Here is a 25,514-nt window from a genome sequence, read left to right on the forward strand (position 1 = left end):
ATATATTTTGTTTCGGTTGAGATACTAAACATCTACTGAAAGTACCGATTGGGATGCTCAACAGCGTTGACAATGTACAACCGTCAACTATATCATAGCGATGACCCAATAACCAGACTGATACTGACATTAGGCAGGCTTATCAACCCCTCAAGGTATGTCCAATCCCACTCACTTCGCCACCCACATGCAGGCAGAAAGAGTTGCCCGCTAGCACTGTGGTACGATCCGCTATACTAAGCACTAACACAGTACAAAACGTACGTCCCCATCGCTTGACGGCCCGGCCGTCTCACTAGCAGTGTAGTGGGCCACTTAGCCTATGGATGTTCCGGAACGATTCGTGTACTGTGTACTGCGGACAAGGTTGTACATCTTGGCAGGACAAGTGAGAGGCTGCGTCAGCGGCACCCAGGGTCCTTGAATAGAGCAGCTCGTTTGCAGAAGCCTGTGCAATATAGACATAACTGCATAGCAACTCAATGAAGTGCTCTGTGCGTATGTAAGTCTTCAGCATTACTACCCCAGAGGATATGCAGTTCGTGTCTGCCTGATGCAACTGGGTGTGCAAGGGTGGTGGGTTAGTCTGTTCCCGGCGTACTTTCGAGTCATCGCCTCGAGGCCGCTAGTCTCGTATCGTGCCCAGTAGTGAGACCGTTAGGTACATGAGCGTGGCAATCCCAGACATGGATCAATTGGAACTAAGGGTGGTAGCAGGAGCGGGCGTTCATGTAACTGGATAATAGAGAGCTAGCGAGCTTCGTGGGGGTCTATGTTTTCGAGCTAGAGAAGCACGGATATATTCGGGGTACGGAAAGGCCTTTGGACTCATGAGCGATCCATTAGTTGGGGGGGATGTCTTGCGGCTGCGCCTCGTGGCATCAGGCCGCAATGGAATCGGGGTATGGCATCTGGGGGAAGAATGTGGGCATGCATACATGGTATGCATATGGTGTTCTTATCGCAGTGCTGTAACTGGTGATGGGCCCTGTCCGAAGGTTCAGTAGACTGTGTGATATCATGGAGCAAAGATCTTGAGGGGGTGTGCTCAACGGGGTTCGGGTGTTGGAGAGACAACAGCCTGAGGCAGACACGACAATGGATTATCGTTTGGTCCAGAAAGGTCTAGAACGCGACCGTAGGTGGGAAGCATTGGGAGAGAGAACGAGGGATGCTGTTCGAAGACTGCCCGCCAAAAAAAGTGGCTGAAGATCTCTGTAACTCTCAGTATAGCATAAATCTGGCATCGCCAATATGAGAACCCTTGGAAGGAGAAAAAGGGGGAAACCGGATGGCGAGAGGAAGTATAAACATCGGGGGGTCGCGGTGGATGACGCATGACTGGCTGCCTACCGAATCAGGCGGGCCACCGTGAGGTGCTCCGCCCGCTGCTGCACTTCACCAGGAACCGTAACCTCACCTCGTCCCGCCTTTGCTCGTCCTACGCCTGCTCCTCTTTTTGTCCTCTTTCCTCGCCGGTCTCGCTTTCCTTACCTCCAGGATACCCTGTCATCGCCTCGACCGTCTCCAACCTCGTCTTAACCCCCAGTCGTCCCTTCTTCTCGCTTCCCCTCCACGCCACTTCTTCCCCTCGCCGGCTGGTGTCGATCGCTTGCCGGTCCCACTGTATTTATAAGTGATCCTTCGACCGTCCAGGATTGTTAAAACGCCATATTTACCAGCCTGCAATAGAGTTATATAAAGCTTGCCCCGGTGTTGGCCACAGCCTGCCATACTCGGTTCCCCAACGTGACCTGACCCCCCGAGCCTGGGAGAGCTTCCCCGCACCAGAGCTGCACAGCATCATGTATGTGGTGGAGAAACACACCATCGGAGAAATTAGAGACCAAGAGCATATGTGGCTAACCGATATCTCTCACAATCCTTAGGCAAATTACCGTGAGCGTGATTCGTCCGGACCAGGCCGACGCCGATATCCTCTCCCTGGAAGTAGGAGGGGATATGACCGTCGAGCTACTCAAAGCCATTGTCGAAAGCGAGACCTCCATACCTCCCACATCCCAGCGAATTGTCTACAATAACCAGCTACTCGGCGATGAATCCCGCACTCTCGAACAAGTTGGAATTGGTGAAGGCGACATGCTGGGGGTTCACGTTACTCTGCGGAGGCCTCAAGCCCCTCCTCGGAGCATAGGAGGCCCCAGCTCTGCTACTGCTCAGCAAAACCTGCAACGGCGACAGGCCATGACACCAGATCCCGAAACAATCCGTCTACACATCCTCGGTGACCCGCGCGTGCGCGAGGCTGTTCGACGGCAGAACCCGGAACTGGCGGAGGTGGCCCACGATGCACAGCGCTTCCGCGAAGTTCTTCTTCGACAACAGCAGCGCGAGGCCCAGCTCGAAGCCGAGAAGGAGGCTCGGATTGCGATGCTAAATGCGGACCCGTTCAATCCTGCGAACCAACGAGAGATTGAGGAGATCATTCGTCAGAATGCGGTAACTGAGAACCTTCACAACGCCATGGAGCATCACCCAGAGTGTGAGTGAGAAAGGTGTTTCCCATGGTGACTTTATTGCTAACGTGAAAGCACAGCATTCGGTCGCGTAACCATGCTATATATCCCTGTCGAGGTCAATGGTCACAAACTCAACGCCTTTGTCGATTCCGGCGCGCAGGTCACCATCATGTCACCTGAATGTGCGACCGCGTGCAACATCATGCGTCTGGTCGATCAGCGATACGGGGGTATTGCCAAGGGCGTGGGCACGGCGAACATCTTGGGCCGGGTACATTCGGCACAAATCAAGATCGGAAGCATGTTCCTACCATGCTCCTTCACCGTCATGGAGGGAAAGCATATCGACTTACTTCTCGGCCTGGATATGTTGAGAAGACACCAGGCCTGCATTGACCTCAGGCGAGGAGCGCTCATCATCCAAGATCAGGCTGTGCCGTTCCTTGGGGAGGCAGATATCCCCAAGAACCTCCAAGAGGAATTCGAGGACGAGCCCATGATCAAGGGAGCCGATGGCGCCGAAGTCGGCGCTCGGACAGGTGCGGTCACGCACCAGGCAGGCAGCAGCAGCCAAGCAGCTGGTGGCTCCAACATGGCCTCTGCGCCATCCTTTTCCCGCCCAGCCCCGCCGCAATCACGCTGGCCACCGGACTCCATCGCGAAGATCACCGAGCTAGGCTTTACGCGGGAAGATGCCATGCGAGCCTTGGATGCAGCCAACGGAGATCTGGACGGGGCCATTGGATTCTTGTTATGACGCAGGTGATGTCACCCGCTTGGAATTTTTTGAAGTCTCGGGGGAGTCCCGGGAACTTTCGTACCGCTGCAATCTGATCTATCATCACAGCGAGACCAGTGCGCAATGTGCGATGTCTTTTTTTTGTTTCCTTGTACCAATGAGCCTACGGACGTAACTCTCACCCAGTATTGCATTCTATGACCTTTCAGCCACAGTTCGGCTTGAGGCTATGCTAGCGAATAGATATCGATAGCCACTTGCATATATTGACGACTTTTTGCCATCCATAATACCCTGTGGCAACAAGCCACACTTCCCACTCTCGGACATGGTCCCGGCCTATATTATGCAGCATTAATCGATCGGGTCGGTGTAGCGGGGTCTGCCCATCTAGCGGAATGCATCCATACCTGTAACCTGGTGAGCATGTATGCCTTAAGCCATCAGCCCCGACGCTACAGCACGATAAGGTAGGCTGATATCCTTGCATGACTAGGCCCATGCACATCCCAGGCCTAGAACTTGGTCTCTATTGGCCTGCGAAAGATTTCCGTCTACACAGCCAGCTTGCAACTCATGCACCCGGGATTAGATCTAGCCTACCATTCTTTTCATCCAGTCTATGATCATCCCTCCCTCCCCCCTGCATCGAACCCAGTATGCATACATACCCTGAAAGAAAATTTATGAGAACCATTACATGGGTACTTACTCCCTCTTGGATTTTGCCAAGAGTTTGGTCCGAAGTCTGAAGAACATATCCAACGCCATGAACGCGCCTATTGGGTGATCGCTGAGTTAGCAGCCGTCCAGTTCCAGTATCCCGGATGCATGGATACCTACCAAGAGCAACATATGGCCCGTATAGCATGCTGATATTCTGCTTTTGGGCAACGGTGCGATCAGCCCAACCCCACACCTCGACGAGACATACGGTGGAGGTGAGGAAGGCCTGGAGACCAAAAATGAGGAGGTGGACGGGGACAAGAGGGTCATCTAGTTATCAATTATCGTTAGCTTTGGGGGTCCGATGGAGATGCCGACCGGTATGATGTAATAGGAGCTCCGCACCTCTTTTTAAGCCGCTAATCGCCCAGATACTGAGTGGGACGTGGTAAAATAGTTCCATTAGGATGAAGAAGTGGAACCAGGGGGCTGGGGGTTCTTCAAAGAACTTGTCATGGTAGGTATTGATGTAGAATTGCCGGAGAGTGTGGGATAGATTGGATTGGAGGAAGGAGGGGAGGATAGGAGCGGCGTCGACCACTGGGAGGATGGACTTTGGTTAGTGGTTCTGCAACTACGTAACATGTATGGTGATTGGGAGGGATGGTTTGGATCGACTTACGGAAGATGATCGGGACGTGGATGGCGAAGAAAGTGAAGTAAACCAAGTCGGACTTGCGGCTCCACAGGGAAGCGGACGCGGCAGCAGTAGGAGCAGCCATGAGGGGTCGGAATTGAGAATGGAGATGGGGGTGATCCGGTAACTAGACAGGTCTACTCCGCGAAGAGATAGATAGAGCAGTGTTGACTGTTGACGAGAAAAGGGAATCTGATATGCGCGACGGGAGCCGGTCAGCTGACCGTCACGGGGAATGCCGAGAAGGGAAAGCGCAAACCACGCAAAACCAAACGAAAAAGCAAAAGGCGAGCAATCAATCGAAGAAAATCCCCGCCGTTTGCCAGTTCCGATCGGCTGGAAAGACAACTCGAAAGGTACCGACTTCCTTACGTTGTTTGCTTTTTCCCCTGCACGCGTCTCGGATTCCCTAAACATAGCTTATTAACTAGCTTAAGCTTAGCCGTGTGGATCGGGCCATCCATCGGTCAATCAACAATCATGCTCGGGTAAGGTAAGTAAGTTTAGTGTCTACCAGCGCTGGTGACCCAACAGTTAGGATTACTATCAAATAAGATGATGAATGTATGACTATGATGAACTGGAATGTGGCTCATCTCAAGTTGCTTTTTCAGACTTGCCGGCCTTGCATCAGGGATTGTATGGCGATGTGTGCACTTCGATCTTATCGTTGTGTGAGACATCCTAGTGTCTGTCCACCCTGGGGGCAAATTCAGCAATCAGCACCGTCCTCAGTCATCGGGACATGGATTCACGATGATCGCTCTCATTCCAGAGCGGCCCGATAACTGGGCGTCTTCACCGCAATTCTCGAACCCTCCTGGAGCTCCCTCGTTATGACCTCCGACGCCCGGGAAAGCTTGTGGTGCAAAAGTCCTAACGGAGGCCAGGATCCCTTAGTTGTGGCGCTTGCAACCCCCTCCTCTTGGGGGCTGATCTTTACCTCTGGGCTTATTCTTGGCCCGGAATCGGCCTTGGCTCATTTTTACGCACCAGCAAAAGTACTGCAAGGATAGGCGGCTGGTATCCGCCACCTGCAGGCTGATCCCACCATGTCTTTCAATAACAGCATGCATTCTGCAGCCAACGCAACCCGATCCGGGAAATGTCCTCGACATCGCCTGTGCCTGGGCTCCCCTATCTCATGATTTGGCTCGGTCCTCCTGGAAATAATAATAATAATGATTTGGGGGCGGACGACGGGAAGCTTGCGCTTAGCGCCACACTTTACACCAGCGCCCGTCAGTCCATTGTCGCATAGTGCTACTGTGCTTCGTACAGAGTGGACCAGTCTCCGGGACTCGGAAATGCACCGCTCGAGTCCCAGGGTATCGACCGAGAACGTACCTTGGAGGCCACCGCGACCCTTTCCCCGGAAGTTTGGGGCTAAATTTGACCGCCGGTAGTTGCTCTATCGCAAGAACACCTGCGAATAGACGCCAACCCCAACCAGTAGCCCAATATCCACTCACCGTATCCACTGGTACCAAACTTGGGAATCCTTTGACATTCCTTTATTCCGTCCACCATTTGGGATATCTTTCGTAAGAGATAGGCCAAGACAGCAAATCTGTGACCTAGCGCTTTGAACGGGCAGCAACCGATTGCAGCTTTCAGGGCCGTCTTGGAGGGCAACAAATTCAGACTATTTGGTATCGGTAGTAGAAATGATCGAATCGACAGAGCACTCAGGCCCTATGCCGGAAGCACGGATGGCACCAAGGATGCAGTCTCAATTGCAATTGGACTCCTCCAGACTCTAAAGCTTCGGGCTTGAAGGTAGCTCAAAGCGGGCATGATGCAGTCCAGAAAACCAAGTGGACACCATCGTACATTATCAGGCTAATTCTCCTGCATCCTTCCTTCGAGGCTTCTGTGGGCCTTCGACGCCATCTGGGAAATGTTCTAGATAGCCTGGACGACCTTCCGCGGCCCATCTCTACCGATTATGGAACATTATTAACGTGGCTCGGTGGAGAAACCCGATAGTCCACGGACATTGGACCGCATTCCCGAAATGAAAGCCAACGTCACAACTCGCAAGAGGCTCCATTGGCTCTGCGCGCGAGCAGATCGGCCAGGCCTTGTCTGTTCCACCCCGGTCGAGTCGGTCTTGGTGCGAAGGATGCCTACCGTGAGCAGACGACAAGCCCGTTGGATGAAGGCCCAAACCGGGTTTTGTGTGCAACCTTTGAACTTACACCGATGCTTGCACCTTCCCGAAGAGAAAAAATAATAAAACAAAAACAGGTTACTGCTCCCTGTATGAGAGAGGGAGAAGTACGCACGCGCAAAGGCGTCAATCGAACAGAGGGAACACATCAATTCTCAGGGAAGCTACAGTGGATATGCGTCGATTCTTGACTCCGTCCCTCGGCATGGAGCCCCCCCAAAGAATAGCCCGGAGCCAGTAGTCAGCACTATTTTTCGATTGAGTTGACACGATCGATCACCACCAAGATACCGGTAGATACTAGATAGAGAGCAGGCACAATCCCAACCAAACCCAACAGACGGAAAAAGAAATTTCAACCCGCGAAAAGAAAAAGAAAAAAGAATCAAACGGAAGTGGAACACAAATAACTCTAATCCCTTCGCAATGTTGTACTGGACGCGCATGCGCCCTCTTGACATGAGAAAAAAAGGTTCCCACCAACCAAACAACAGCAGAGGTGCTGCAATATTCCTGGATTATTGGCAATGGATACCTGTTGCAGAGCGCATACAAGCCACAGTAGTACAGAGCAGCCGTGGTCTGAGAGCCGGGAGTTTACCATCTTCTTCTGTCGAGCAATGCAAGGAAGGACTAATGCAAGATAGCAGAGCTACCGTAGCTTCTGCTGCTGCTGCTGCTCTTTCCCACTACTGCACAGGACAAATTCCGCGATCTAGTGCCGTCTGGCTACCTACCCTGGGAGAAACAGACTCAAAGTTAACGAATTAACGAAATTGGCCCAACGTGCCGGCCGCATGGCTCCACCTCTGCCTTCTTTGCAGTCCTTCTGGCTTTCTTATCGTTCATCCGGGATCGCTAGATCAGAGCGGTGAAACCACACCAGAAACAAATCGAATGAGCAACGTACAGTGAGAGCCAGTCCCCCGGAACACGCCGGGTCCAGGGAGAAGACAGTGCCTCTCCTCTCCATTGCTCTGGCGGTCGGTCAGCCTTAGTTAGGTCCGAGATAATCGTCGCCATGACGGACCACCTCTGCTGTAACTGTAAGTCCTCTGTCGTCCGATGCGGGAAGGAAGCTATAGGTACTCTGGAGTGGGCGCCCCGATGCCCCATTCATGAATTATTATTATTATTATTCATTGGATCTTGACCGCTTCTCCCCAATTCCATCCATCGTGCATCAGTTCTGTTCTCGGTCCCTTGTTCCGAACGGCCTCCCCCGTCCCTTTCTGGCCTCTTCGTCAGTCTGGATGCTCTCTTGCCCTTCACCCTTTCAGACCATGCTGGTGCCATTCTGTCTTGTGAGTGGCTCGCTGCTTTGCCGCCGCCCCCTCCCCCCCCCTACGATGACCGCCGTTCTCATCTGTCGAGACCCGTCCGGCACCGACCTTGTACCCCTGTCGTCATGGCTTCGAGACGACCTTTTTTTGTGTCCACCGTGAATAATCGGGCGTGTCTGCCAGCCCAAGCTTTCCGGTCCGGAGATTGAAAGGGATAATGCCTAGATAGTCTAGCTCTGTCTAAGCGACCTTCCGGTGGATGCATCATCATTGGCGCTGCTGCGACCATATCATCCACTTGGCCGTGTTTACAGCTTGTGCAATCCCTTTATCGCCATATCGAGCGGGTGGAGGTTGTATCTGATCAGATATATATTCATCTCTCGTCCACCTCCAACTGAACTTTCTTTTCTTCCCTCTCCATGTTCCAGGCCTCAATTAGCCGACTCTCGTGGTTTTCTGTCCTTTTCTTCATTCTCCCCTTCTCACTTTAATCTTCTTCCACGAGGACATCCCGCTCAACGTCCTTTGGCCTTGAGCACCGCTACCCGCGTACATCTTCTCTTCGTACAAGAGCACACCCAGAGCAGTACACACATCAGCAACCATGCCATCCTCAGCACCTGTCCTACGGCCCAAGAAGGCTCAACCCATCAATGCCCATAAGGAGGAAGAGCCGATTAGCTACGACATCAACATCCCTTACGTTGATGTCACTAAAGAGTCCAATTCCCGCACCAGATACCCCGAGTACCTTCCCACATGGGACAAGGTGTGGTTCGATCCTCTTCCCCCCTTTGAATATCAAGACCCTGCGCTGCGCGTCACGGATAAGTCCAAGCGCAATCTCTTGTCTCCCGGCACTAAGGTGACGGAGATCCAGCCGCGCATCGGTAGCATCGTGGAGGGCGTTCAGCTCAACCAGCTATCTGATGCTGCCAAGGATGAGCTTGCTCTACTCGTCGCTGAGCGCAAGGTGGTTGCTTTCCCGAACCAGGATCTGATCGATGACGGCCCTGCGGCGCAAGAAGCTTTCATGCGCCACTTTGGCAAGCCCAACTACCAGCCCGTCTCTGGTTCGATGCGGGGACATCCCGGCTTCCATATCATCCATCGCGACGGTAACCGCGAGGAAATCACGCGTTTCTTGGAGCAGCGCACCACCACGACGCTCTGGCACCAGGATGTCAGCTATGAGATCCAGCCGCCGGGTTATGTGATGCTCGGCTTGCTGGAGGGGCCTGAAGTGGGTGGCGATACTGTTTTCTCCGCGACCGACATGGCATACAAGTAAGTATCGGCCTTTCATGCGCGACGAATCGGCGTCAAAGCCAGGCAAAATCTAATGCACAATATAGGCGTCTCTCCCCAACTCTCACCTCCTGGCTGGACACTCTGCGCGCCGTTCACTCGTCGGCAAAGATGATCAACCATGCGCGTCTGACTGGCAGCCTGGTGCGCAAAGAGGCCGTCGACACCGTCCACCCGCTGGTGCGCGTCCACCCGGTCACGGGCGAGAAATGCCTGTTCGTCAACGGCGAGTTCATCACCAAGATCCCCGGTCTGAAGGAGCCCGAGCAGCGTTGGTTGCTGGATTTCCTCATGCAACACATCATCACTGGGCACGACTTTCAGGCCCGAGTGAGGTGGCAGCCTAGAACAATTGTGATTTTCGACAATCGCTGCACAACCCGTACGTTTCATTTACCTACCGAAGATAAGCGCCCAAGCATACTGACCCATATTTGCAATAGATTCTGCCATTGTCGATTATCTAGACGACGATAACGGCGCCAAACTCCGTCATATCTTCCGTCTGTGCGCATTGGGCGAAAAGCCCATCCCCGTATACGACCAATTCGAGTAAATCCCGACGGCCTCCGTCAGCCTTCCAGGGAGCTCCTATCCTTGTCCACAACGCACGTTAGCTTTCACCAAGATCAAGGTTACTGGGCGCCACCAGGATGCCTTACCAGCAATTATTTCCATGCAAGAGCCCCGGAAGATGTTTCCCCCACTACCCCTCGGTCCTCAAATCCTTGGCAGGCCGCATGTGCCTGATCCTCGAATTTTCCTGTTCCCGTTTTCCGTCCGCTCTGATTTGATTGATTGATTGATTGATACCTCGGCCTGGTTCGTTAGACGGTTAAATGATTTTTTTTTTTGCAGCTTGTTTTTTTTTCTTTTCACTTTTCTTCTTGCTTTTAGAACTAGTGGGGTCAATATTCTTTTTTTTTTTTTTCTTTATTGACCTTCTTTCTCGGATCCGATGGTTTCTGTTTCTTTCTTTGTTTGGATTTCAGCCCGATATAGACTTCACTTCTTTCATCTAACTACCCGATTTATTTATTTATTTATTAATTCCATAATTTTATTCTATCCACCTAAATTGGACAATGGTTTTGATGCAGGATGGTTACGGTCGTGAAAAAAAATAATCAATCGTGTTATAGTTAACGTTCGACATCCGTGTTTCCCGATCCGTAAAACATAACATGACAGAAATATAGGTGGCATGGTAAGTACTAGGTAGGACTTGATTCCTTCTTCCCCGCAGGCCAAGGCGGGGAGAGGAGGGAGGGTTCCAACTGAATAGTAACACCTACCTAGTAGAACCCAGGAAAATGTGGGTAGATAGGTAGTACACAAGTATTTAAATCAAATATTGGGTCTCAGAAATAAATATTCCAAAAGAATGTTACTATAGTGACATTTATGGGTTTGAGTAAAGGGATATGAATACAGGTACAGATTCAATGAATCAAACTCCAGTTCATCCTCACCATCTGTCTACCAGTAAGGAAAGAGAATATTCAATCAGAAAGGAAAATAAATATATGAAAAAGAGATTGATTGGATTATCAACGCTTAGAAGAAGAATGGGATCATCTTACACCAACGCATCCTCAGGAAAGTAGATAGAGGGGGAAATAAGATGGAATATATGGCATTATTTTCGCAGAGTCTGCATTCATCCATGCAAGAAATAGAACAAAACTCCGGGACCCTAAAACTAAACTAGAGGAGGTGGTGGTTGTTGCATTGCTATAAGTAGACAAGAAGGGAACAAAAAGTAAAAAGCAAAAAAAAAGTGGAAGAGAAGAAAAAGAGAATTACCGCAGTGAATCCTCAATCCTCGTTCTCAGTTCTTGCGCCACATGCATCTGGTCGGGGGCAATACCGCCCTGTTGAAGGAGGAGAAGAGTTTCCAAGATGCGTTCAGCGACAAGGTCGCTTCCGAACACGACGCCGCCTAGACGGACCGTGTCGTGGAACCAGTGCTCGATCAGGTAGAGGAGGTCCTTGGCGATGTACTTCTTATTGGAACCCTGAAAGGGAGCTTCATCCGTGTAGTACATGGACTCGAGGACGGCGTACAGAGTCTCGTGGGCGACGTTTAGGTCGAGGAAGAGGTCAATAACCCAGGTTGCGGGGCCGACGCCACGCTGGTGTTCTAGGGCGTACCGCTCGAGCATGGGGAGTAGGATGGGAATGGGGAACACAGATTCGGACATGCGCAGACGGCTGCCCAAACTGCGCACTTTGTCGATTACAGCTTCGTAAGGGATGGGCTCGCCCCGTTCGACGATTTCATCGTGCAGGTCTTGGAGGAGGTGTTGCCAGGTGGATTTGATGTCGGCGGGGTTACGGTGGTCGGCCATGAAAAATATCTGGAGACAGATGTCGTAGTAGCTTGCAGGGTCTGCGTATTGGTTGAAGAGCTGCGGGAAAGAGTTAGCCTGAAAGAGGGAAATGGTAGACGTTGGGCTGATGACGCACAGTGCTAATGTCCTTGATGGGTCCGTCCACATCCCGGAGGACTTCCGCCCTGCGCTCCGGCAGGATGCGTCTGTCGTCCTTTAGGCGTTGCAGGAGATCGTCCTGGACGTTCGCAATGTCGATAAGGTTGGAGGTTTCCTGCACCAGCCGCTGTCGGGCTTGTCGGCTAATGTCGGGCGTAAACGTGGACGCGTTGGCCCTGGCTCGGCCCAGGTACTCGATTCTGCGGCTGAGAGGGAGGGTGAATGCGCTCTGTGCCAGGTCCAATTGCACCTTGGCTGCTTCGAAAAATCGCTGTGACTGAGCAAAGTAGCGCCAAAGCAGGTCAGCGTGGGAAATATCGTCTGTCGACTTGCGCTGGAGGTAGGTGACAACGAAGGCTGAGTTGGTCTGCAGCAGACGGTCGCTCCAACCCTGCTCCAAGTACCAATCATACAGACTCGTCAAGAATACCTCGTCGGTCGAATCGGAAACGACGCCATATGCCTCGTTCTTGCGCTTGGCGATAATCGTTAACTGTCCGTCGACAACGCCGGGGTCGTGAGCTGCTAGGCTGTCAACGGCGAGGATGACCTTGAAGATAAGATCGTAACACTGATTGCGGTAGACGAAGTACTCCTCGCGAGTATCCTGGAGGTCAAAAGTATTAGGACTACCCGTGAAAAGCGTAATAAACTGAAACTCACGTCCTCTGGCCGGCCATCCACAATCCATGAAAGAGCCATGTTGGCCTTATCTGAGCGAGCGGCAACATTGAGAGCAAGTTGAATCGCGCCTGTAAGCTTTAGTTAGCGACGCAAGCGATTCCGTAGGCTGGCTTGAATAGTACCTGCAAAGAATTGATTCAGGATGTAGCTTTCAACTGCGGAGACCAGGTAGTCCATGGGCAAGTTATCCGACACCTGCTGGAACAAATGAAGGCTCTCGTTGAGCAGATTGCGACCAAGCTCCGAGTTAAACCCAGCTTCGGTAGCTCTCTTCAGAAGCTCCTGAGCCTTGAAGATCACCACATCTTCAGCGCTGCAGAAGCTGCCGCAGCGGCGCCTGAGAGCATCAGCCACCGTCTCCACATTGGATCCTTTCGCAATGTTGCGGTTAACAATTCCCTTCACCAGCTCCTTGGCGATGTCATGGCCCTTGCTGGTACTGAAAAGCTCCTCAAAGGTAAGCTTGAGGAAGCGCTCCTTGGATTCTGCTGGCAAGGACGCAACGATCTCATCCACCCTCTCATCGAAAAGAACCAGGACGAATGAGATACCCTCAATTGTGTGGGAGACAAGTTGAACAAGAGAGTGAAGAGCCCGGTGCTCCGCTTGCAAGGCGGTTTCCTCCTGCTTCGTAGACACCCGTGTCAAGGCTTCCGGGCCGCTCAATCCTTCAATGAAGCTCTTGTTGGATTTAAAGAATTCCTGCAGAGCTGAAAGGTCCCTTTGCACTGCTTGCAATTTGGCGGCAGGGATGGACGATGCGACCGTCTGAGCGCCATTTGGAGCGCTACCAACCATGGCGATCTCCTTCCTCCAGATTGACCGCAATAGCCGGGAGATGTAGAGGGCAATACCCGCATGGCGTGGAGAAGGAACGACCGTATCAATAGCGAGGGTAGAGTTATCCGCGACGGCGTTTTCATTCATCGTCGGTCGGCCACCGTACTCAATGAAAACTTTGCGTGCAAACTCCAAAACATCGGGGTCGTTAATCTGAGTCAATCGCGAGTCACTTGAGATCTCAACTCCCTGACCACAAGCGACTGCGAGGGCAGTGGCAAGCGTCTCGCTCCGGCCATAGGTGCGGATAAAGTTCTTGACCTCGCCTTCCAAGCCCTCATCGCCGGTGCCACCACCACGGACCAGTGCCGCGAAGACATCAACAAGCCGACGCCTCCGAACGACGTGAATGCCAGTATTGGTCAAAATGGCAATCTCAGCCGCTGGGTTATCAAACTGGACGGCCAGTTCATTTCCAAATCCGCCAGGAGTGTTCGTGGCTGCGGTGGTCGGAGAGCAGAGGCCCACGTCTTCAACTTTGCTACCCAAGGAAAGCCAGACTGCTGTTTCACCAGCTTTCCCAGGGATGACGCTTTCTTGAGAGCGGGCGACGCGCCCGGAGTCGGGGGCGGAGATGAAGAGTGTGTCGGCCTTGTTCGTGGTATCCTTACACGTGAAACAGAGGAAATAGCCGGGGGGGTATCGAACGGTAAATCTGGTAGGTTGCAGGGTGTGTATGGGCACCCTGGATGCTACTGATGATTGGAAACGTTGTTGGCCTTGAAGGTTCACTGGAAACTGAGTAGCGGGCGCATTATCGAACGGCGGTGTCTTAACATGGTGAGCCTGCATGCTTGTTGGTGCATTGGTGCCATTCGGTGCCGACGACCAGGTGAATGACCCAGTGGCACTCAGGTAGATTCGATATCCTGATGCAGTTGTAGCCATGAGATGGTACCTCGACGCCTCAGCCGCTGGAATAGGACTAATCGAAACAATCGGGACTTTGGGGTTTAGGGTCTCGTTGGACGCGATGATGTGTCCAATATTGGCATAAATATCGAGGGCCGGTTTTGTGATGGCCAAGGCAAGACTGCCGTCTGGCTTCATGTGGAAAACTCGAATCGTTGACGAGGTAGACAGCGTGTAGAGTAGTTTTCTCGTGTCGTCAATCTCCATCTGGCCCACACTCTCAGATGTCTTTTGCGAAAAGCTCAGACTGGGCGTAAACGCGGAAATACGGGAGCTGGTGTGGTTGACTTTCGAGCACCGGCCTTGAAACCATTTCTCCTCCTGCTGATAGATGAGCTCATACACATCATTGTCCGAACCACCGCCGAAGAAGATGCGACCGGTTGAATCCGAGGAAGCTATCACGTGGATATCCAAGCCCCGAATCGATGCTGACATGCCTGTCTGGTACAATGTGACTTGTCGCGTGCCTCCAGCCGTAGTCTCGCAGCCCATTCCAAGCAATATGACCTCTGCCGTTGTCGATACCACGAGGATGTGTGTGATTGAAGGCAGGAAGACACCCGCTCGCGGTTTTGCCAGCTTGACTGTGGTGATACTGTTTGGTTGGTCTTCGAAGCCCACCAACTGAGGGTTGGGGTGCGTGTAATCCCAAATGTAAAGTGCATTGTCAATGGCAACCCAGGCGTGGTTCAACTCCGCGAACAGTCCCATGCTTGTCGACACCTGCGCTCGATTGTACTGGTCAAAAATCTGATCCGGGATATTGTACATCTTCACTTTCTGAAAGGGAGCCCATGATGGTGACGCGGGAATATCGTAATCGGACGAGAAGCCTTCTACACAGGGGCGTTAACCTGGTCTCATCATGAACAACCAACGGGAATATACTTACGAGACAGATAGCTGTCCAAGTCGGGATAGCGGGCTTCTTGAGCAAGAGTATCATTGACTGTTCCTGCAGCACGCTCCTCTGTGCTCAAAGCCTGGCTCTTCGGTTTGAAAGCGACGGGGGGTAGTCTGGGAGGCGCATCCGGTGAAGCTTGTTGCTCTGCGGGAGCCGCAGCTGGCTTTATTGAGAAACTCGGCACTGCCACAGATACGCTGGGCGCAGGCGTCTGGAAGTAGGCCCCGGGTAACGGCTTTTGGGGGGTAAGTGCCGGCATGAGATCCGGATAAGACATTATGTCGGTTGAGTAGCCCGTGGGAGGCTTTGGCGTTTTGTTGCGCTCCCCGGCGTGGTGAAGATTCGGTGAGCGCGAGGGCGTAAAGAAGATAACCCGATCACTGGAAAGAAGGGAAGCTGCAAGGAAGCGAGGCAGACGGAAGATGGCGGGATAGGAACATCAATGGGCAGAAGGGAGATTGCCGTGGTGAGGCGAGTGTTGCTAGACCGAATGACAGGCCTGAGCCGTAAAATGAGCAGGAAGAGAAACAAAATTGTGCACGGGCCTGGAGAGGACCTCCCAAGCTCTCTCCGCCTTTGCCTGCTTTTCCTCCGCCCATGATTTCATGCCCGCGGCGACCACCACACGACCTTATTTTTTGCGCCATTGGAGTGTTACTGCCATTGTTCCCCCCCTAGTCACCCACACAATTGCAACATGTTCCAATCATTGCGACTAACACCTCGTCTGGGTCTGCGCCTGGTGCGCTGGAACTCCACCGGTGGCCCGACTCTGCCGCCTTTGATAGCCACCCTCAGAACGGATCTCAAGACCGCCATGAGAGCTAAAGATACTGCTAGGTACGCCTGAATATTGACGCAGAACTTATCTGTTACTGGTTCGGCAAGCCTGACCAGATCCCCATCAACCAGGCTGAACGTCGTTCGCGCCTTGATCTCCGAAACCAACAACGCTGCCAAAACGAACTCTCCGATCGAGACCGACCTTCAACTCCTGTCTTTGATTCGGAAACGCATCGCTGCTTCGAAGGAGGCCGTCAAGGAGTTTGAAGCCGAGAATCGTCCCGACCTGAAGGAGACCGAGGAAAAGCAGGTAACGATACTTGAAGAATATGGTGCCCAAGTGGAGACAATGAGCCTGGATGATATCAAGGCGATCGTGTCCGAGGAACTTGCCAAGTTCAAGGAGACTGGCAAGAAGGCTGAAGTTGGAACTTTGCTCAAGTCCTTGTTTGCCCCTGGGGGTGCCCTGGATGGCAAACCCGCTGAGAGAGCTGAAGTCGCAAAGATTGCCAAAGAAGCCGTTGCTTCTGCTTAGAAGCCTGACATGCAGTGATGTATAATAACTACTTGTACGATAACATAGATCCAAAACAGCCACCTTGTTGCTCTCTTCATGGAGTTTCCAATCAAGCGCCAGAGGAAGTTTCCTGATCAGTTCGTAGGGATTGAATGTGATACAATGTATAAAAACAAACAAGCTACACAGCAAATTAGAGTGCCCTCATGTGAGAGACCATGTAGACTTTCCAAGCGAAGAAGTTCCTAGCGCCATACCCTATGCCATTCCCAGTATTACCGTTCCTGTTCATCCCGTCCCGATTCCCTCCCATCAATATTCCGAACTCCAGATCCGTTCATGCACCTTCCGTCCATCGTGTCGCGCCGTGATTGTAACGTGCAAGTTTCGTAGCCATCTATGAACGGAGCAAGGTGATGCCCCCGAGTGCGGTCATGAAAATACCGAGCCATAACCAATTGTTAGGGTCGCCAACCTTCTCGCTGTTGACTAGGTGCTTTATGTTGAATCGACCACCAGCATCCCCTCCAACCTGGCGTTTACCCTTGCCGGAGCCAACGGGATTCAGGGTCTGGGTGGGTAACATTTGCGGCGGTTTGTACACAAGATACATTGGATGCATCGGCGATCCATCGAAGGACTTAAGGTCGAGGCGTTGGACACCATGATATGAGTCTACCGAAACAGTGAAGGACTAGCACAGTTAGCAACGATCACAAAGCAAGAGGGCATAAATGGAAGTCATGTACCTCAAAGTGCTCCGTTTGATTGTATCTTGAGTAGGCGCCCTGCGGAGACGAACAGGGATCTGATAAGAGCTGGCGTCCATCGACAGCGATCGGAGTCAAGTCCAGAGATCCATCACTATTTGCTGTGTAGGTGCCGTGCTGCCACTGCATAATCCCCTTGGGGCAGGAAGGATCCTGGGCTGCTCATCGATCATGACATGTCAGAATGTCGTTTCTGCAAAAAATACCATGGATGCGAGGTTTTGGAACTGACGATTGGCAATGGCCCGATAGTATGCTTCTTCGTAATGGCCATCCGCACTGAACGAGTATGAGATTCCAGTGAGATTCGGTTCGAGAAATTTGTCATTAATTGGATCGTAGAATCCCTGCGTGTAAAGGAAGCGATTAGCAATCCGACAGCGCTAGCTAGCTGAGCATGGTAAACAACACGGCGCAAAGCATACCGGACCTGTCACAACCTGGCGGGACTTGGTCGTCCAAGTACCTTCGAGATCAGAGGCGCTGCTGCTGGCACTGGCAGCCGTTAAAAGGAGACCGAAAAAGAAGTATTTTGCCATCATGATTCCACACTATCCATGGGGAGAGATACAATGCAAAGAAGGCCAGAGGTTGATGGCAGAAGGGAAGGAATGCGTTGAAGGGCGCAACCAGGCGGCCCTTGAAGGGTGGAGTATCTACCCGGTACGTGCTACTGGCCCTGCCGATCAACAGTGAACCGCCATCCCATGCCAATCACCCGCCAGCAGGGAAACAGGCTTGCTCGCCCGCCAAGCCACGCCGCTCCTGCTTGTATTCACTTCCAATTTCTTCTGTGCCCCAATCCCTCTAGCCATTGCGTTAATTGTGCCTACATCTTGCCAGCAAGGATGATGGCTGGGCTGCAAGTTGCGAAGAGGGACCTCCGCCGGAGGATGCGGGATGTTCTCCAACAGCTCCCCGCGGACTCCATCGCCAATCAATGTTAGACATCTTTATTCGCTACTGCCCATGGTCGCAGCACGTGCTGATCTCCCACAGCCAGAACCGCAACAAACAGTTTCTTGTCTCTCCAGCAATATCGGGATGCGAAAAGGATCGGTGTCTACCTGTCCATGCCGGCTGGCGAACTCTCTACGACGGATATAGTGCACGACGCTTTGGCCAACGGAAAGGAAGTCTTTGTGCCTTATATCCACAGTCTTGAGTTATCTTCGCAGTCGAAGACTTCGGTCATGGACATGATGCTTCTGGAGTCGACGGAAGAGTTTAGGTCGCTTGAGCCTGACAAATGGGGGATCCCATCGCTTTCGCAAGCCAGTGTGCTGAACAAGAGGAACTGCTATGGAGGGAAAGGAGTGTCACCTCAGCCGGAAGACGCTACGCAAGGACCGTACGGACTGGATTTGATTGTCATGCCGGGAATGGCGTTCGATCACGGATTTAGAAGATTAGGCCATGGTAAAGGGTATTATGATCATTTCCTGACAAGGTACTCCAAAGGTTCCGAGAGCACAGCAACGGCACCAAAGCTGCCCTTACTTGGTAAGAAACAACCGCCCCAGATAAGAACAACTAGCCATCGAATATATCCCGTGACTGACCCTCGCACAGTCGCGCTGTCTCTCAAAGAGCAAATGCTTGCTCCGACCGAGGAGATCCCTGTCACGGATCTTGACTGGCCAGTAGACATCCTCATGGTCGGTGATGGCCGGTGCCTCGTGCGCTAAAACTGATCGGATATTCAGAAAAAGCGAGCCTTTTCATGTCCATGTTTTCATCTATTGCGACAAGCATATGCAAATAATTGTACTCCAGCGAGAACCCGTAAAAAAGTGATTTAGAAATGCAAACAATGTCGTATCACGGCACGAAGTCGGCGATAAAAGATCATTTTTCCCCTTCCCTGTCTTTCGAAATCCCTTAAACGCCCCGTTTAACTCACTGCACGGATTGAATTAGAGACACGTTGTCGCCCTTGAGCAGTATCTGGCCTGTGTTGTTGAAGCACCCAATTAGCACCGTAGCATGAAGGAGGATGGATGAAATGAATCGCCCCATACCGAGTGGTCTCCGCTTCTCCTCCTCAGACTTAGTCGCCATGCGAACCTCGACAGCATCGTCAATGACAAGGTTCATGAACTCATCAAATCCCTACGAGTCAGTTAGCCAGGCGTCACGTAAGCACGCAGACGGAAATAATCACCCGAATTTTGCCTTCTATGCGGAACGCAAGCTGCTCGTACAGCCAGATCGAGACTGTGGACCGCTGCTGGAGGAGCTTGAAGATGAAATGAATTGGCGCAAGCAGCGTCTTGCGAGCGCCTCCACCGCCTCCACGACCGGTCATAGTGATGGTTGAATGTGAGAAATGGGTGGAAAGTCGAGGGGCGAAAACAGCAATCGCAGGAAGAAGATGGGCCTCACGGTCGGTTGGCGGGGAAGAGACGCGTTGGTGGTGCTGGGCGGGAGATGCTAGGAAGAGGTCGAGAAAGATCGGAAAGGTGGTGAAGCTTCCTCGTGCCGCCTCGGGGGACTATTGCGGCTCACCAACTTTTCCCTTTGGGTCGATCGTCACCACATCCCACCTCCACTAACCAGTCACTTTACCCCCGACTTCCCTCTCCGCCACTGTGCTTAAGTCCTAGCGCTGAAATCCCTTGATCTACCCCTTCTTTAATGTTTGTTTAATGAGTGTTCATGATCGCACTGCATAGGTGTTGAGCCTTCCGGCCTGGCTGAACCCCTCTTCTCCCATTTCCAAACTACAACAACCCAAAACATCCCCCCTCCGCGTCAAAGATGGCCACTAAAGATGGGGCTGCTGGACAGGCCCTTGGTCCTGTCCTCGCCGCAGTCGCTACCATGTCAGGAAACGTCTCGCGAACGGAGAAGACGCACGCCCATGAGTTCCTCGAGAAGTTCCAGAAATCAGTCCGTCCATCCCTACCCCTCATTCTTCTCCCCAAGCCGATTGTTCCACCCCGCTCATGACAATGCATACTAACAATGGCCGGGCTTCCCTCTAGATCGAAGCATGGAATATCACACACGAAATGCTACAGTCTGCGGATGTCCCTGTCGAAGCCAAGTTGTTCGCAGCGACAACGTTGAAAGGAAAGGTGAAGCGGTCCCATGGCCTACGTGAGGCGATTCTGCCATCCCATACTGACCGTCCCAGATTATTTTCGATCTGGACCAGTTGCCCGCGGACTCAATACTGGCGCTCCGAGACTCTGTCCTAAACCTGCTTGTGGCCTACGCTGCAGGTCCCCGACCGATTCAGACTCAGCTTTGCGTTTGCCTAGCGAGTCTCGCCATTCAGATGCTGGAATGGAAAGATGTCTTGCCCACGGTTGGAACGGTACTGGGCAGCAGCGCGGGGGATTGTGTGTTAGAGTTTCTCAAGATTCTCCCAGAAGAAGTGACGGAAGGTCGCAAAATCAATCTCAGTGTATGTTCGGCGGTGTCAACATCCGTTCCTACGCGATCGGTGACGACATGATATTCCACGACAAACCAGACTCTAACCTGCTGGTATTACTTAGGAAGATGATCTCATATCCAGGACGAAAGAACTCTTGGAAGACAACGCCGAACAGGTTATGCATCTCCTGATTCAATATGCCCAGTCATCCCGTATGTGTCCCAATCACCTACTCAGCTTTCTTAAGTCGCTAAACAAGACTCTCCATTACAGCCACTGCGTCCACCAATCCTCGCCTCTTGGACTGTATCACATCATGGATGCGTGAAATTCCGGCGTCGAAGATCGTTGACTCCCCTCTGATGGATGTGATCTTGAAGGCCCTAGATGACGACAGATCGTTCGAGTCCGCGGTAGACAGCATGTGCACTTTGTATAGAGATACCCGGGAAGTTGATGAGTCACTGCCCATTATCCAGGCCTTGTACCCGCGCTTAATGTCCCTCCGTCCGAAGATTGCCGAGTTTGCTCAAGCGGAAGACACGGATGCTTTCAGGGGTGTCACGAGGCTCTTCGCGGAGGCTGGCGAGGCCTGGGTGGTCTTGATGGCGCGTCTCCCGTCGGAATTCCGTGGACTGGTTGAGGCAGTCCTCGAATGTTGTGCCCGAGACTGGGAGCGTGACGCCATCTCTCTCACCTTTGTCTTCTGGTACGAGTTGAAACAGTACGTGACGTTGGATAGATATACAGATTCTCGGGTTGTCTTCAGCGACGTTTTCTCCAGCCTGGTGGATATTATGGTCAAACACTTGGAATACCCACAGCCGGAGGACGGCGAGACCGACCTTTTTGGCGGCGATCGGGAACAAGAGGAGAAATTCCGCCACTTCCGCCATGCCATGGGAGACGTTCTCAAGGATTGCTGTGCTGTTATTGGAGTCAATGAGTGCTTGACTAAATCTTATCAGCTAATTCAGCAATGGGTCTCCAAATATGCCTCCCAGTCCACTGACGAGCACGTTCCTAATTGGCAGGAACTGGAAGCGCCGCTCTTCAGTTTAAGGGCTATGGGCCGCATGGTCGACCCTGAGGAGAATGCCGTTCTCACGCAGGTCATTCCTCTTATTGTGCAGATCCCGAACCAGGAGAAGGTGCGGTTCCAGGCCATCATGGCCCTCGCGCGGTATACGGAGTGGACCGCGCAGCACCCCGAAACTTTGGAATCGCAACTGAACTATGTCATCTCGGGCTTCCAGCATAGCTCCCCAGAGGTAGTTCAGGCTGCAGCCTTGGCCTTCAAATTCTTGGGCACGGATTGCCAGAAGTTGCTCGGCGGTCACATTGCTCAGTTACACTCCTTCTACGAGTCCGTCCTTGACAAGCTGAAGCCGGCTAGCCAGGAAGAAGTAACCGAGGGTGTGGCGGCTGTGGTTGCGGTTCAGCCACTCGAGAAGATCTATGAGACGATGAAGTTGTTCTGTGACCCCATCATGGCACGCATCATGAACCTAGCGAACAACGCTAAGGATGAAGAGGGCCAGCGCGCTGTTGCTGGTAGGTTTCCTGCATGACGATCAAGGCATATTACATACTAATGACATGGCAGATCATCTTCAGCTAATTACGATCTTCGTCTTGGTTGTGAACCCCTACGTGTCACTTCAAGAGGAAAACCCTGCTGTGAAGTATTGCGGCGAGATCCTGCCAATCATGACAACAATCGTGATGAACTTTACCTCGTCCACCCCGATTCTAGAACGAGTATGCCGTTGCTGGAGGAACATGATCATCTCCTATCGCACGGCTATGACTCCGCTTCTGCCCACCCTAGCGCAGAGCCTTGCTAGCGGATTCACCGCGTCGAAAGAAGGATGCTTCTTGTGGGCCACTGATGCAGTCGTGCGTGAGTTCTCAGAGGGTGCCGAGTTCGTCGATCCCTCCACTAGTCACGCTGTCTTCCAATTTTACGAGCAACAAGCGCTCGCATTCCTGCGCATTTTGGACCAGCTGCCGCCAGAAAATCTGGCGGATGGTAGGTGCTCCAGTTGGACATCCGTTTCTTCCTAAACCTGAAGCTGATCATCTGCAACCAGTGATTGAGGACTTCTATCGTCTTTCTTCCGATGCTGTTCGGTACTACCCTAAGGAATGTGTCACGTCCGAGCTCTCCGTGCCGATCTTCCGCGCAGCACGCACTGCTCTCACCCTTCAGCAGATTGACCCTCTTATGGCCACCCTCCATTATTTCCATGATCTGTTCAGCTTCGCCTTCGATAAACCGACGGTGTCCGAATTCACCACGGCGGACGGAAATGCCTATACGAACCCTCCCGAGATTCGCCAGGCCGTAAAGCAGCTGATTGCCTCGCAAGGGGAACAACTCACGCAGCAGATTCTGACGGGTATGATGTTCACGTTCCCGGGCGAGTGTTTCCCCGACGCATCAAGCGTGTTGATGTCCCTGTTTGAACTCATGCCCGAAGAGGCGGGGGCTTGGCTACAGGCTACGCTCCAGATGCTCCCCGCGGGCACGATGAAGCAGGGTGAGGCGGAGAGGCTCTTGAATGGCGTCTTCGAAAAGGTCCGCTCGGGCGAAACGCGGAGGATCCGGGTCCTTCTTCAAGGTATGGTGGATCAAGCACTATGCGCAGTCTTCGCATTGGCTAACAGACATATATAGACTTCACCAACTCATACCGGCGACGAAACGTGGCACCTCGAGAAGGTTTGGGCAGACTGGAGGCGACCCGATTCCGATTTAGCGGATAGGTTGTCGAACAAGTGAGGGGAGGCCAGGACTGAGCAAGTCAGGAACCGCTCAGCCAAGGGAGCGATCCCCAACACCCGTCAACGACGCTCAGCCCTTGGAGGCGGGATAGCCCTTGGAAGATTTAGCGCACGTCATGCGACCCGGCCGGAGACCATCAAGCGTTCGCGCGCCTTGAGAATCTTATTAAAATTGCCCAATCATGTATTTCTTTTCCCTCGCTGCCTGCCTGCCTCCCCCACCATCTCCCAGCATCACCCGTATACGATTTGATGCGGTCGTTTCAGAACCCGAACCACTCTTGGATCTTGGAGGATGAACCCGCCATGGCCACCGAGGCCCGCAAGCGAACGGGGAGATCAAGCCCGCTTGCACCTTTCCTTACTCACTACCACCCACCTACCTACCCATGGCCAATTCTGTAAATCGGAAGTACTTTTATAGTGTAGCAAAGTTAGACAAATACCGGGGGATCGATTCACAAACGATTTTTATCCATCCCATCCATCCATCCATCCATCCATCTATCTAAACCCATTTAGGGAACCCGTAGCATGTCAGCAAACTTACTGGAACTCTCTCACCGGAACCAACGGCACATCCCCATGCCTCATTGCCATTGTCATATGAGCCGTAAAACTCTGACCCCGGGATACCTAGAAAGGCCTACCTTCCCCACCACCTAAATGGGAGAGCTGCGCTGCTCTCCCCTCCCCTCCCACGAACTTACTGCATACGTACTAGGCAGAGAAATGAGAACTATGATGATCGGCCACCGGTTCGTTTCAAACATTTACCCGATCAACCAATGTCGAGTCGGCGAAAAGGGTTTTCCCGGTCAGCATACTAGCCAGCTAGACAGCCAAGAAATATTGGAGTCTGAGTCGTCAGCGAGTTCGCGAGGCGGGGTTGTTGTGTTCGTGAGGAGGCGGGAGGGCGGACGGGGTTCGTTGGATGAAGTGGAGTAGTTGGTACTCGTTACTTGTTGTGGAGGTGGAAGTGGAGGTGGAGTTGGCCTGGCTTGGTTTGGTCTGTAGCCTTGTTTGTGTTACCTATGTTGGCTTACTTTTTTATGTGTATTGTGTAGGCAAGACAGAGGGAAGTGGGTGTTGGATGGATCCCGCTGGAAGGCAATTTGCCGTGGTCAGGTGCTAGAGAGTAATTGGGTTTAGCTCTGTATATATCATCGTATTGAAGTGATGTGTATTAGGTGTATGGCTTGTCGGAATTTTGGGAGGCTTGTCCGGGGATGCAGGGGATATTATCATTTTGTGAGTTGTTAAGCAGGAGGAGAACTGCCTTGCTGGTGTGGATGTTCATTGGTATGAGAGCTGGGCAGGGCAGACAGGCAACCCGGCTAGGCGGTAGGCGGTAGGCATACATGGTGTGTGAGGGAATCAAGGCAGCGTTCGCGGCAATGGCGAGAGGATCTTAATGATCCAACCCAGAGAAGCACATTTCATTACTCAATCCTGGGCCACTGCACGGCAGGTTCTTGAATGTCCTGGGGCTGAGCTCGTAACAAACATATACCTTCGAGTGGCTGGGACCAGCTAGTGGTTCGTGGAATAACCATCTTCGCATAAGCCTCTCACTTATGACACGTTGGAATGAGCCAGGGTCGGGCTAGATGGATCTAGATCCGATGGTCGGATGAGAGGTGTTGTTTTTTGTTGGGGACAATTGCTTTTTCTTCATCTTAGGTAGGTCTTTCGCGACACTTGCTTCTTCGGGAGGATTAGATGCTGTCCCGCACCACCATCGCCGGTATCGCTAATATAGTGCGCTCCTATATTGAGCATTAGTCCAGGCGAACTCGGGTTTCGAGCAAGGTAGATCCCTTGGCATGGACGACCAATGATTTTTTTCGAGTCAAGAATTAGTAGCCAGATGGTAACCGAGACACTCAAGATTATTCCACCCGATTGTCATCATCCGATCTCCATGGCTATACGGGAGTGAATGCGTTCTGCTGATCGCTATTCAACTGCGATGCTAGTACGGTTGCTGATTGTGGCAAGTGTGGCTGTGGCAGTGTGTTTGCCTGAGTACCGGTGCGCTGGTACCGCATCGGAGACTTCCGCGCTGGCGGAATCCGTAGGGGAACC

The 25,514-nt window shown here is 52.4% G+C and overlaps 9 protein-coding genes across 9 annotated transcripts; 5 read left to right on the forward strand and 4 right to left on the reverse strand.

Annotated features, from left to right (window-relative positions):
- The first annotated feature begins 1,544 nt into the window (after positions 1 to 1,544).
- ddiA (putative DNA damage-inducible v-SNARE binding protein Ddi1) lies at positions 1,545 to 2,783 on the forward strand. The gene is made up of 4 exons (XM_025606676.1): positions 1,545 to 1,636; positions 1,693 to 1,807; positions 1,890 to 2,507; positions 2,558 to 2,783. Coding segments are annotated over exons 2-4 (723 nt in total). The 5' UTR covers positions 1,545 to 1,636; positions 1,693 to 1,805; the 3' UTR covers positions 2,661 to 2,783.
- An 853-nt stretch (positions 2,784 to 3,636) lies between these two features.
- On the reverse strand, positions 3,637 to 4,949 carry BO94DRAFT_529601 (EXPERA domain-containing protein). The gene is made up of 4 exons (XM_025610477.1): positions 4,568 to 4,949; positions 4,291 to 4,485; positions 4,063 to 4,215; positions 3,637 to 3,998 (listed from the first exon to the last, which is right to left on the reverse strand). The coding sequence occupies exons 1-4, from the start codon at positions 4,665 to 4,667 to the stop codon at positions 3,928 to 3,930; spliced, it is 519 nt and encodes a 172-aa protein (XP_025472971.1). The 5' UTR covers positions 4,668 to 4,949; the 3' UTR covers positions 3,637 to 3,927.
- Positions 4,950 to 8,423: 3,474 nt separating this feature from the next.
- Positions 8,424 to 10,047, forward strand: BO94DRAFT_2913 (TauD/TfdA dioxygenase family protein). The gene is made up of 3 exons (XM_025606689.1): positions 8,424 to 9,328; positions 9,397 to 9,731; positions 9,793 to 10,047. The coding sequence occupies exons 1-3, from the start codon at positions 8,646 to 8,648 to the stop codon at positions 9,903 to 9,905; spliced, it is 1,131 nt and encodes a 376-aa protein (XP_025472972.1). The 5' UTR covers positions 8,424 to 8,645; the 3' UTR covers positions 9,906 to 10,047.
- Positions 10,048 to 10,756: 709 nt separating this feature from the next.
- Positions 10,757 to 15,676, reverse strand: BO94DRAFT_480870 (putative non-repetitive nucleoporin). The gene is made up of 5 exons (XM_025608841.1): positions 15,173 to 15,676; positions 12,648 to 15,116; positions 12,505 to 12,593; positions 11,819 to 12,448; positions 10,757 to 11,760 (listed from the first exon to the last, which is right to left on the reverse strand). Exons 1-5 carry the CDS (start codon positions 15,459 to 15,461, stop codon positions 11,152 to 11,154), a joined length of 4,086 nt encoding a protein of 1,361 aa, XP_025472973.1. The 5' UTR covers positions 15,462 to 15,676; the 3' UTR covers positions 10,757 to 11,151.
- A 205-nt stretch (positions 15,677 to 15,881) lies between these two features.
- Positions 15,882 to 16,612, forward strand: BO94DRAFT_619377 (uncharacterized protein; the record flags this gene model as incomplete). The annotated part of the gene is made up of 2 exons (XM_025616855.1): positions 15,882 to 16,024; positions 16,097 to 16,612. 2 exons carry the CDS (start codon positions 15,882 to 15,884, stop codon positions 16,500 to 16,502), a joined length of 549 nt encoding a protein of 182 aa, XP_025472974.1. The 3' UTR covers positions 16,503 to 16,612.
- On the reverse strand, positions 16,599 to 17,894 carry BO94DRAFT_529605 (uncharacterized protein). The gene is made up of 4 exons (XM_025610478.1): positions 17,680 to 17,894; positions 17,487 to 17,601; positions 17,234 to 17,412; positions 16,599 to 17,178 (listed from the first exon to the last, which is right to left on the reverse strand). The coding sequence occupies exons 1-4, from the start codon at positions 17,794 to 17,796 to the stop codon at positions 16,882 to 16,884; spliced, it is 708 nt and encodes a 235-aa protein (XP_025472975.1). The 5' UTR covers positions 17,797 to 17,894; the 3' UTR covers positions 16,599 to 16,881.
- Positions 17,895 to 18,105: 211 nt separating this feature from the next.
- On the forward strand, positions 18,106 to 18,953 carry BO94DRAFT_619379 (5-formyltetrahydrofolate cyclo-ligase; the record flags this gene model as incomplete). The annotated part of the gene is made up of 3 exons (XM_025616856.1): positions 18,106 to 18,196; positions 18,254 to 18,757; positions 18,827 to 18,953. The coding sequence occupies 3 exons, from the start codon at positions 18,106 to 18,108 to the stop codon at positions 18,940 to 18,942; spliced, it is 711 nt and encodes a 236-aa protein (XP_025472976.1). The 3' UTR covers positions 18,943 to 18,953.
- A 200-nt stretch (positions 18,954 to 19,153) lies between these two features.
- BO94DRAFT_541057 (small nuclear ribonucleoprotein E) lies at positions 19,154 to 19,562 on the reverse strand (the record flags this gene model as incomplete). Its single annotated transcript, XM_025613030.1, has 2 exons — positions 19,154 to 19,366; positions 19,419 to 19,562. 2 exons carry the CDS (start codon positions 19,560 to 19,562, stop codon positions 19,154 to 19,156), a joined length of 357 nt encoding a protein of 118 aa, XP_025472977.1.
- A 452-nt stretch (positions 19,563 to 20,014) lies between these two features.
- On the forward strand, positions 20,015 to 23,408 carry BO94DRAFT_453693 (nuclear import receptor MTR10; the record flags this gene model as incomplete). The annotated part of the gene is made up of 8 exons (XM_025607576.1): positions 20,015 to 20,146; positions 20,242 to 20,334; positions 20,394 to 20,666; positions 20,761 to 20,857; positions 20,913 to 22,193; positions 22,246 to 22,671; positions 22,733 to 23,263; positions 23,320 to 23,408. The coding sequence occupies 8 exons, from the start codon at positions 20,015 to 20,017 to the stop codon at positions 23,406 to 23,408; spliced, it is 2,922 nt and encodes a 973-aa protein (XP_025472978.1).
- Between the last annotated feature and the right edge of the window lie 2,106 nt (positions 23,409 to 25,514).

The sequence above is a fragment of the Aspergillus sclerotioniger genome, assembly GCF_003184525.1.
Source record: "Aspergillus sclerotioniger CBS 115572 chromosome Unknown BO94scaffold_1, whole genome shotgun sequence".
Taxonomy (NCBI): Eukaryota; Fungi; Ascomycota; class Eurotiomycetes; order Eurotiales; family Aspergillaceae; genus Aspergillus; species Aspergillus sclerotioniger.

Excerpts from the sequence above, each read along its gene's own strand:
- BO94DRAFT_480870 (XM_025608841.1), bottom strand. The coding sequence starts at position 15,461 with ATGTCTTATCCGGATCTCATGCCGGCACTTACCCCCCAAAAGCCGTTA. Across the intron at positions 15,117-15,172 it reads CTTGGACAGCTATCTGTCTC|AAGGCTTCTCGTCCGATTAC; the intron begins GTAAGTATATTC and ends GCCCCTGTGTAG. Across the intron at positions 12,449-12,504 it reads TGGATGGCCGGCCAGAGGAC|GATACTCGCGAGGAGTACTT; the intron begins GTGAGTTTCAGT and ends TTTGACCTCCAG.
- ddiA (XM_025606676.1), top strand. Across the intron at positions 2,508-2,557 it reads GAGCATCACCCAGAGTGTGA|CATTCGGTCGCGTAACCATG; the intron begins GTGAGAAAGGTG and ends GTGAAAGCACAG.
- BO94DRAFT_529601 (XM_025610477.1), bottom strand. The coding sequence starts at position 4,667 with ATGGCTGCTCCTACTGCTGCCGCGTCCGCTTCCCTGTGGAGCCGCAAG. Across the intron at positions 4,216-4,290 it reads GATTAGCGGCTTAAAAAGAG|ATGACCCTCTTGTCCCCGTC; the intron begins GTGCGGAGCTCC and ends ATTGATAACTAG. Across the intron at positions 3,999-4,062 it reads CGGGCCATATGTTGCTCTTG|GCGCGTTCATGGCGTTGGAT; the intron begins GTAGGTATCCAT and ends ATCACCCAATAG.
- BO94DRAFT_529605 (XM_025610478.1), bottom strand. The coding sequence starts at position 17,796 with ATGATGGCAAAATACTTCTTTTTCGGTCTCCTTTTAACGGCTGCCAGT. Across the intron at positions 17,602-17,679 it reads GCCAGGTTGTGACAGGTCCG|GGATTCTACGATCCAATTAA; the intron begins GTATGCTTTGCG and ends CTTTACACGCAG. Across the intron at positions 17,413-17,486 it reads CTATCGGGCCATTGCCAATC|CCCAGGATCCTTCCTGCCCC; the intron begins GTCAGTTCCAAA and ends ATCGATGAGCAG.
- BO94DRAFT_2913 (XM_025606689.1), top strand. The coding sequence starts at position 8,646 with ATGCCATCCTCAGCACCTGTCCTACGGCCCAAGAAGGCTCAACCCATC. Across the intron at positions 9,329-9,396 it reads GCGACCGACATGGCATACAA|GCGTCTCTCCCCAACTCTCA; the intron begins GTAAGTATCGGC and ends TGCACAATATAG. Across the intron at positions 9,732-9,792 it reads CGACAATCGCTGCACAACCC|ATTCTGCCATTGTCGATTAT; the intron begins GTACGTTTCATT and ends TATTTGCAATAG.